Here is an 11,446-nt window from a genome sequence, read left to right on the forward strand (position 1 = left end):
CTGATGGCGCTATAAAAGGCACACTTGAAAAATGCATGCAAAGGTGTCAAGTGAAAAATGTCAAGTGGCATTTCTTCCTCCTCTAGAGGACAGTTTCACCACTATCAGACACTGGTTCATGATGGCATTTTATTCAAAAGGGGCCACAAAATCTGAAGGTGTAATATCAATGTGTTTTACATAAGTCCACCTCCTGGTGGCGCTATAAAAGCCAGATGTGAAAAATGCAGGGGAAAAGGGTTTTCCATAGTCTCTACAGACCTATAGGGAGTGCTCATACAAAGTTTTACACAAATCTGTGCAGTTAAAGTTAAATCGGCCTGTTATAGCGCCACCATGAGGCTGATTTGCAAAATTTCAAGTGACATTTCTTTCTTGGCCTCGTGGGAATGTGCTTACAAAATGTCACATGAATTGCACGCTGTGTTCATAATTTGAGGTATTTTGTTGAAAACGAAGCACTCCTGCAAACTTTGGAAGATAATCTTATAGCCAATCAGGATGGAGTATGAAAAATCTGAAAGACCTGTTTCGTTTTAATCTAAAATCTGCAGTGTACTGCATGTTAAAAAATGTGTTTTGCAAAAATCGGCCTCCTGGTGGCACTATTACGGGCCGATGTGAACAATTTGGGGCAGAGGTTCAGCTGTGGCATCCAGCGAGTGTGTGTACACATAGTTTCACTGCGATCAAGCCAACGGTGCCAGAGATTAGCTGATCATCACACACACACACACACACACACATGCACAAACACGGACATACTCTCTCCCCATGCCTTTGGCCTGGTGGAGACAGCGAGCATGGACGAATAGCCTACATGATCAGGTTGAAGGTGTATTTGCATCAGGTCAGTTCATTGGTTCGTGCCCGGGGGAAGGGTGGCTGGGCGGGGAACAACCTACTACACGATTGTAAAGCTGTTTTGACACACTTTGTAAAACACCAGTAACAGAATCAACGTTTACTTGAAGCCGATAAAGGAGATCAGCAAGATGAAGATTGATATACATAATCATATTTTACCAAAGGAATGGCCCGATTTGAAGCAGGTAGGCACTGGAAGAGAATATCCCCAAAAAGTGCACCTAAAGTTATTGCTAAACTTGACGGCCTGATGAGTCAACGTGTGTAAATACGCACACAATCAGTCTTATATGGCAGCTATCTGCCATCAAACCATGCAATAATCTTGATTAAGATAAGATATTAATTTTGTTAAACCCTGTGGTATAGGCCTATATGCATGCATTCTTCACTGTGTTATTATCACGTTAACAACAACATTAGCATACACCTTGTTGGATAAACTTGTGTCAATGGCAAGAAACTGTAATGTAATTTCCCATTGCGTGTCAGAGAGAAGTTGGATAGACCACGGTCGGTCCACCCCATAAATCTGTGTTCTCTCTGGCTGGTTAAACTTTAATCAGTGACTGGCACCAACCTTGCTGTGCTGTCGCGTCTGTTCCACTGTCTGTGTCAATATGAATGCAAGGATTTAGCTAATGATTGGCCAAATTCACTGGTGGAGTGGAGAGAGAGTTTGTCTTGTTCCCTCGCCCCCATGCAGGCCAAGACTTTTATTTTGTATGCCAGAGACCCCCAAAAACATTAATAATTTCAAGTGAATTTGATTGAATTATAGTGACATTAAACAAATTTGGCTGGGTACGCCATGCACCCCTCTCAAGGACCCCTGGGCAAAACCACTGGGCCAATCCACCTTGATTACATGGCCATGGACACTGAGTACTGAGCTATAATAGATTCTAATCTATTTTATACTAATGAGCTACTAATTCTAATCATTAGAATATGGTAATTTATGCTTAATAAGCATAAATTAATAACTTATTTGACAGTTTAGCTTTTCTAAACTGCCTCCATTCAGAACTGTTCAAATCTTTTCTTTCAAAACTGTAATCGAAATCTAGTCTTAGTGACTGAGGCAAATCCTATACTGTATGAAGAAGACATCGTTTTATTTTTGTCTTGAACATTCTTTTTGTTCCATTTGTGAAGGAAGGATGGAGTGTGATCATCAAGCACATTCTCCAAAGCAAACATTTAGAACTAACTACTAACTACTACTATACCTGCTATTGCCAGTGTTATAGTGGTTCTCAACCTTTTCAGGCCACGATCCCCCAAAAGAATCATATTTGAACTGGGGAACGCCCACCCTGATAGGCACTTGGAATTGTAGGAGTTCAGTTCCACAGATAAATATTGTGAAAATAGCAGATCTACAAGCTCACAACTTAGATCAACCAACCTATTTTCAACCTTATATAAGTTGGCAATTTGGCCAATGTTTGATCAGTTTTCATAGTATAGTTTGTTGATGACTTTTGATGCAGTAATGTATGTATCATCTGTCATCTGAATGCATAGGACCTCAATGGAAACAGGACTTTTTGGGGTTATCCTTTAAGACCAAGTGTACGACTGTACTCGTGCTGTTTGCATTTCTGTCTAATAAAGTATTAAATGGATTTGGGGACCCCCCCAAAATCCTATTAGGACCCCCTGGGGGTTCCAACCCACAAATTGAGAAAGAGAACCCGATGACCCGTTAGTCCCACAACCACTCTAGACGTGATGGCCGCGTAGCGGCCCAAACCTCTAGTTTAATAAACTAGCAGCTCCATTAGTTCCATTGAAGGTACAGGACTATACAATCTACTTTGCATTCTTCTAGACTACAAACAAAGTGCATGGTTATAATAATCTGTGAGGATAATGAGATGGGGATTCACCGACCGCATTGCACACATACAAATGATTTGAGGGCTCATCTGTATGCATACCAGTCCATATTTCAACACATTCAGATCTCTTTCCTGCTAAGACTGGGATTATAGAATATAGATACTGGTAGTTCTTAAGGATGAACATTAAACCTCCTCTCTCAAGTTCCCTGATCAGTAGGCTGTAGGTATGGATGAATTATCCCTAAATGAATATGGGTCTGTATACCACAGAATGAAAGGCATGCAATCATATAGCCTCATGAGTAATACTCGTTGTTCAGAAATATTGGGCTAATCTAGTGGTTAATTCATGACTTGACTACAAAATACTGGGTCCAATTGCCTTAGGAAATTTGTTGCATGTCCTGCATGCATTATATTATTATGCATTATGTTGAATTTGGAATTTGGTTAAATGGAGATAGGTCTAGAATAGATGACCAATTGCCCATGTTCTTCTAATCTAAACACTGTAAACAGCTGTGTTAAAGTTTACTAACTTACTTAGTCCTCTTCGTCCCCTATGGGATATAAGGCTTCAACGAATACTAAAGCATGTTTTAAATCTAAGCTGTAGTCCAATAGACTAAATAAAACCCTGTAGGCCTACTTTTGTTCAAACTACATATCTGGTTGTGTGTGTTTCAGAGGTATGGGTATGGTGGGTTTGTTCAGCTTCACCATCATTGCAAGGTACAGTAAGTCTTGATCACTTTATTTAACATTGCGTGTAAAATGCATAGATGTAAATGCATGTGTGTGTGTGTGTGTGTGTGTGTGTGTGTGTGTGTGTGTGTGTGTGTGTGTGTGTGTGTGTGTGTGTGTGTGTGTGTGTGTGCGGTGTTATATTGCGTCACATCCATTTGTACGTGCCAGGCACGCTGATGCAAGCATTTGCACATGCATGCATGATGCAATTGCATGACGCGCGTGCTACGTGAGCAGAACACAGCAGGTAGCATAGCTTCACCTCACTTGTCAGCCTGGGTCTCGCTGTGGGAACAGCTGCAGGACAGCATGCAGTTACTGGATCAGTGCAATGATTCACTCCGAGATGGGCTGCAACAGAACAGAACACAAGCAATACAAGTGTGCTCAGGCATCTGCTGAGGCAGTGCAACTTTTTCCATCAGTCACTGGAGTTTTGGCATGATCTATCTAAGCATAAGGACATATATATATATATACATGACCCACAGCACGACTGCAGTAAAAATAGCCTCTGACACAAAGACCTGGGCATTACGAAGTCCTGATACTGATAAAAACCTGATCCAGATTTTGATCTAGGCAGCCTTTGCTCAAAGACACACTAGTGTCTTTGAGCAAGTGCACTTGTGAATATGGTTGGATCTTTCCTGTGCTACTTGTATGTGTAATTATATGAGCCTTGAGGCCTTATCTAGATACAGGTTTTACCTACCTACTTTTTAATAGCAGATTAAACTGAATTATTTTTAAGGTGGCAATTTATTATTCTCTAGTGTCAGAGAAACATGAATCAGCCTTCTGCTGCCATCATGTGGCCATGGAAGCTTATGGCTTGCAATTTGCCATACTGAAATGATAAAAAGGTTCTTTCCTCTTTTATTTCATTGAGCAAATGGCCTGTACTTGCAGGCTTTTACCACTGTATCTACAGTAGTCTATGTGTATGGCGTCACAGATGTCTCTTATTTCAGGGTGAAGCACAGATGATGAAGGATGGAAAACTTTTCAGAGTGATACAAGAAAACTGCTGGGATGCAAACGCACGGATACAGGATATGGATCAATATGGTAGGTGTGACCAGTGACACCTCAAATCTGAACCCAGGGTCTCCTGCATGGGAAAACAAACATCTAGCGCTAACCCAAAGGAGAATCCTCTCTTGGTCAAGCCAAGGCCAAGGGAGATATTAGGCTGCTGGAATTCAGTCAGGGCTACACTGCTACAATGCTACATATGGACAATAATGTCTTCCTGTCTCTCTATGCTATCTCCTTCTCTGCCTTTTGGGATCCGCTCAAATAAAGTGAAAAAAGAATGCATTGACAACAATGCTTCAAACACTACAGCCTTTTGTACAAAAATATACAAATGTTTCTTTTTGCATCCAGGGGTTACAGTTCAAGCGCTTTCCACTGTTCCTGTGATGTTCAGTTACTGGGTAAGGCCACGTACATTCCAGTCTGCAAAGTTGACTTGTTTGTTTGTTATGTTAGTTTGTATGACGTTGCTCAGCAAGAGGTGAGCCCTATAGAGGGTCAGTCTGTCTGTGTGAGTGTCTGGCTGCCTGTGTATCTGGAGCTAATTTTGCAAACTGCTATAATATACATTTTGCACACCAGCATATAGTAGGCTGATGAAGTACTCATGTCAATGGGGCTTGTATACAATGCACTAGACCCCTGGGAGATGGATGCTGAGGTGGAGCACCACACATACCATCAGCTACCAGTACTTACCGCAGAACTTGCCACACCCAAGCCAAGCCGTGCTACTCATGTGCTGCGTCGGTGGTGCCCAGGATCGAACCCATAACCTTGTTTTCCAAAGGCTAGAGCTCTACCGACTGAGCTACCCGGACACAAGGGCACAAAGACAACTGAATGTGGACTGAAAACGTGGATCTCAGACTTCATGTGACCAGCCTGTGACAGCAGGGCTGGTCACATGAAGTCTGACGCAAAGACACACCACTCCAATGTTGATCTTGAGATCCACATGATTTGAGTTCTTTACTAATTCACCTGTGTTTCATGAATTTTTCCCCCCTCTCCGCATTAGATCATTGACTAGTTTTTTGGTTTTATGCCTCCATGGCTGACAGCCATGGCCAAAGGCATTATGTTTTTGTACCAACATTGTGATATCAACGTGATATTTCAGGAACGTCTGGAGGGAAAGGGAATGTCATGACATTTGGCAGTTTTCCACTTTCACTAGCTAGAAGTAGGTGGTAAAAGGTCAGGATCACTGTGACCTCACAAGACATGTCCATTAAATTCCAATTATATATCTAGACTATATAAGTCTGGACTCACATGTGGAGGAATACAACGCGACACAGTATTTCTAGTATATGATCTGATTACAGGCTAAACCCCAGGACACCCTGGATCTCTGTGTCCTACTGAACGATGACTTGGCCCAGACAGTGCGTAGCCACCCCAGGAGATTTGTGGGTCTTGGCACCCTGCCCATGCAGGCCCCTGACCTGGCTGTGCAGGAGATGAGGCGCTGTGTGAAGGAGCTGGGCTTCCCTGGTGTGCAGATTGGCTCCCATATCAATGACTGGGAACTCAACGCCCCTGAACTCCACCCTGTCTATGCTGTAAGATATTATATTCTGTAATTATATACTGTACTGTATACTTCCTCTAAGGCCCCCCTCCCCCCACAGAGCACAGGGTGGTAATAATGCACTGAGATGAATGATGTCTAAAAAGAAATGTGCCTGGAGGTTTTGAAGGTACTGTAGATACTGTAATAGGCTGCACTGTACTTAATGTGCTTGTTCTATGCTCTTATTCCATTCCTCTGTGTATACAGAGGGCATTCTTGCTCATGGAACAGCCCTAAGTGATCCCTAACCTTGGTTATACCAGTTTGTGTGTACTATGTACTGTTATGTACAATGTGTCTTCTGTACAGGCAGCAGAGGAGCTGAACTGTTCCTTATTCGTCCACCCCTGGGACATGCAGACAGATGGGAGGATGGCTAAGTATTGGCTGCCCTGGCTGGTGGGTGAGTAAAGGGGAGAGGGAAGAGCAGGTATCGAATATGTCGCCAAGACCAGTCGATGTGCAATACAATACCCAATAGGCCCCGATACAATAACATTTCCTAGACTGGAGCATGTGTTGGGAATGGGATTCATGTTTTATTTACGCTGCATAATTAGAGAAATGGAGAAGGATCATTTGTAAACCAGATTACCCATTCAGTTTCTTGAAACTGCCCACTAAAACAGCGAGAAGGTCAGAAGTATTTTAGCAGTAAGGCCTTCTTGCACAAATTGCTTAATGGCATGAGCCATAGTCAACAAACTTAAATCGTCACCATATTGTAGATGCAGCAGAGTAAAAACAATTATTGCATTTTGTGTTTCAAGGTATGCCCTCAGAGACGACCATGGCCATTTGTTCGATGATATTTGGAGGTGTTTTTGAGAGATTTCCGAAACTAAAGGTCTGCTTTGCTCATGGAGGTATAGTATATAGCCTACTGTATAGACCAAAGAATCCATAAAGTCACAAAAGGACAATTTTCATTTTCAAAGGGTGAAGAAAGGTGGGCACTCTCTCACACTGTTAAGAGAGAAGGGGTGTTCTGTGATTTGACTTGACAAATTTAACAATATTAAAAATTCCATGCTTGTTGCTGGACAAAATAATTTCAGTTGCATTATCAATATAGTATGTAGTATTTTATGATCTATTGGAAAATAATGAAATCTAACAAATTGCCAAGATAACTCTTAAAACCTACATTTGATATATTCTATCATAGAGGTTTCTAATCGGGTCTGAATTGGTTTATTGGCAATACAATAATTTATCCATTTGTAAGTCTGAGAGTATACAGTACAAATGTAATCAAATTGACGTAGAGTTAAATGTACACATACTGTGTATGTGATGCCTGATGCTTGTTTATTTGTCTGTTCACAGGAGGTTCTTTCCCATTCACCATAGGCAGAATTGAACACGGACACAAAGTTCGTCCTGACTTGTGTGCTGTGGACAATAAGATCAGCCCACGGAAATACCTTGGCTCTTTCTACACTGACTCTCTAGTTCATGACCCCGTTGCCCTTAAGCTGCTCATTGACATTATTGGAAAAGTGAGCTGATTGTTTTTTTTTAACCATGCCATATAAAAGGTCTATAAGGCAATTAATAGGCCTACCAAATACCTTGATACCTTTAGTATGTGACCTTTAGTAGGTTACACCTTGTGACCTTTAGTAGGTTACACACATCCGCCTGGGTGACGTCAGACTGCTGGTCGAGCGCTGGCGCTTTGGCATGGGGGGGTCAGATCAACATATGGAAGGTCAGTACAGGTCAGCATCGAGATCTAAGGGTGCCAACGGGGGCAGTGTCTTGAGGGTACAGTGTTTGATGAGGGCCCAGGTAAGGCCGTACCTTCATTTTCGGGCCTGATGAGAACTCAATCTAGTTTTCGCCGGCTGCCGGGCTCTAGATGGGCTCTAGACGGGCCTGTCTAGAGTTTGAATGGACAGGTATCAGTCAAAAGGGAGACATCGAAGAGGAAGGATGGATGGGGAAGGATCAACATATGGAATGTCAGAACAGGTCAGCTCCATATATGGAGATCTAAGGTCAGATGTAGAGTTGCTGGCCGGCTCCATATATGCAGATATTGGTGATGTCCGGTCATCTCCATGTATAGCTATCCAGGGTTTGATGAGGTCAGTGTCGTGATCTTCACATATGGAGACCATATATGGTGGCGTGACGTGTCACGACTCACGAGGCATGATTTCACGAGACGTGACCATATATGGAAGCGTGATGTCATGTGGCGTGATGTCACGGGGCATGACCATATATCGAGGCGTGACGAACCAACGGGTTTTCATAGTAAACTGTGACCATATGGTCGCAATCAACAAGCACTACAAGCACACAACGTGTCATATCGCGACACGTGGGCTTGTAGATCGGCTCTTTTCTTTTGATTATTTTCTGAACACTTTTGAAAGTGTAAGATAAGATTTAAGTCATTAACCAGGACAAGACATATATTGCGATATTACGAAGATTAAAAGATTAACATTATGTAGGCCTACTGCTAAATTAAATTATTATTATATTATTCTGTATTTAGGATAAAGTAATGCTGGGAACAGATTACCCATTCCCCTTGGGTGAACTACAGCCTGGATCATTGATTGAGTCCATGGATGAGTTTGACGAGACCATGAAGGTACAGTAATTGTTTGGAAATACGATGAAAGCAAATAGACTCAACACTAATAGCATATATTTGTCTTCTTAAAATCCCAACATGTAGGTAATAATACAGGCTCTATAGTATTTACTGTACAATACTATGCCCTGATTGAGGTGCCCTATATCAGTGAAGATCAACCACTTAAGCCCTATACTGTACTGTACTTTGTGATTAAATACCTCATCTACAAGCTTGTTGCCATTGTAAATCGGTAATTTGAAAATGTCCCTACTGTATACTTGTATAGTGGCATCATTGGCATACCCAAAATAGAGACGCTAGGTTGAAAGTGGCTGATTTTCTTGGATAACCCTCAAAAGGCCTATACATAAGGTTCCATACTGTACTTTCCTTATGAATAAAGTACATGTATGTTATTTCATAGGCTTTTATGTTCTCAGTTAAACTGAAAACCTGTATGAATTATGCCCTGTGCACTTTTGCTTTACAGGATAAACTACTCGCCGGGAACGCATTGGAGTTTTTGGGGCTCAACAGAGAACAATTTGAGTAATATAAATATCATAACAGCCAAGCTGGATTTCAAAATGTTTCACATATAATGTCAATTTCAAATAGAATATGTTCTTAAAGTGGGCTATCTTATAAGCCTGATATAAGTCTTTTTTTGTTATAATTCCAATATTACTGTATTAAATAAAACATTTTACTCAACTCATTTCTTCTGTCGGTGCTCCAGGCCAAAGCATGCAGTCATTTTGAGGAGCTCCTATGCAGCTTTTAGTGTCCGTCCACAAACTTCGTGCTACAAAAATTACAAAAATTATTCCCATTGACAATACATTTTTTATTTTACGCCATAGTGTTCAGTTCAGTTCGGTTTATTTTCGGAAGGACATACATTCATACATTGCACACAGATTCCAACATTTTTCATTTACATTTTCATTTTTTCTTTTCTTTTTTTATGTTTTTTATAGTGTCCATAGGTCCTGTCCGTTCCGAAAAAGGGTTAGGGAGAAGCCATAGGCTTGTCGGGCCCTACCCCTGGAGTCCATTTGTGCACGTGTAGCAGACCGTGCCTGCTTAACAGTGCATACATACATGCTGTCCTTATGTATGTACATTTATCTACACACATTCATATATACATATATATATGTACATATATACATACACACACACACATATATATACTAATAACAACTGTAAATAATAATAATAATGACAGTAGCAACAATAACAACAATAATAATAATGGTATAATATATATATATATATATATAATATATAACACACATGCAGCATATAATATATTATATATACATAATATGTGGTGTGGTTTACCAATAGTGGTCTACCAATAATATGTAATAAAATATATAATACTAATAATATTAATAACTTATATATTTCATAATGTATGGTATACTATAGTAATAAGAATATATAATTATATAGTACAGTCCGTCATAGTTCCCCTTTTGTAATGTCATTAGTGCTCTTCGCTTCTGTATTTATCGAAGATAGTTTTTTTTACTCTAGTTTTGAATTGGTTTATGTTTCCAGTGCTTTAGTTCATTCCACAGTGTGACTCCGTAAGAGGAGATGCTCCTTGTTTTTAAGTTTGTGCGCATCACAGGTTTCTTGAAGTTAAGTGGTCCTTTTAGGTTGTATCCCCCTTCCTTATCTAGACATTTGTCCTGTACATTTACCGGTAGTTGTTTATATCTTGCTTTGTACATGATTTGTAGAATTTTTACATTGACCATATCTGTGAACTTCAGGAGGTGTGATTGTATGAACAGTGGGTGTGTGTGGTCCCAGTATCCTGCATTGTTTATTACTCTTAGTGCTCTCTTTTGTAATATAATCAGTGGATTTATGGTTGATTGGTAGGTGTTTCCCCATACCTCAGAGCAGTAGTTCAGGTAGAGTAGGATCATTGTGCAGTACAGCGTGTGCAATGAGCTGGGGTTGAGAAGGTGCTTTGCCCTATTTATAACTGAGATGCTCTTTGCCATCTTGTTCCCCACATATTTGATATGGGGTCTCCAGCAGAGCCTATGGTCTAGGATCACTCCCAATAATTTGTTTTCATAAACTCTTTCTATTTTATTATTATCTATAATCAACTGGATATCCATTTGCAATTGGCGGTTTCCGAATACCATACATTTTGTTTTACTTAAATTTAAGGATAATTTATTTCTATCGAACCAGAGTTTGTATTTATTCATTTCTGTTGTTAAGACCATCATGAGCTGCTGGATGTCCTCCCCTGCGCAGAACATGTTCATGTCAAGTGTTGTTTGTTTCCTGTTTTGAAGACTGGGATAACCTTAGCTTTTTTCATTTGGTTTGGGAAGACACCATTTCTGAATGAGAGGTTGCATATGAATGTAAATGGTTTTATTATGGTGTGCATGATTCTTTTGAGTAATAACATTATACCTTCACTTGGATATTATTAGCACGCCCTGATGGAGTCTACCTCAACATTTCACTTGCACATACGGTACATGTAAGAGCATGTCACAAATACTATCTAAAAATCTTAATTTTGTCTCAAATACCACCCAAAAAATCTCGATTTTGAAGCAAAACCAGATTTCACATGAACCTTATAGCTTGCATATTCCTGGGAGGGAATATTCAGCAATAATAAAAGATAAAACTACATGTAGAATGTTTATTTTCTGCGAAGATATTTGGTGTTGGGGTAAAAGGGATCAGACCAAAGCCAGGACCCGGCCAACTAAT

At 40.4% G+C, this 11,446-nt stretch overlaps 1 protein-coding gene across 1 annotated transcript; it reads left to right on the forward strand.

The window, feature by feature from the left end:
* Positions 1-995: 995 nt before the first annotated feature.
* acmsd (aminocarboxymuconate semialdehyde decarboxylase) lies at positions 996-9,298 on the forward strand (the record flags this gene model as incomplete). The annotated part of the gene is made up of 10 exons (XM_080785530.1): positions 996-1,052; positions 3,405-3,449; positions 4,439-4,535; positions 4,857-4,906; positions 5,837-6,073; positions 6,394-6,487; positions 6,855-6,950; positions 7,414-7,586; positions 8,597-8,695; positions 9,174-9,298. 10 exons carry the CDS (start codon positions 996-998, stop codon positions 9,234-9,236), a joined length of 1,011 nt encoding a protein of 336 aa, XP_080641656.1. The 3' UTR covers positions 9,237-9,298.
* Positions 9,299-11,446: the final 2,148 nt, after the last annotated feature.

This window comes from Protomyctophum bolini (assembly GCF_963924005.1).
Source record: "Protomyctophum bolini genome assembly, chromosome: 16".
Taxonomy (NCBI): domain Eukaryota; kingdom Metazoa; phylum Chordata; class Actinopteri; order Myctophiformes; family Myctophidae; genus Protomyctophum; species Protomyctophum bolini.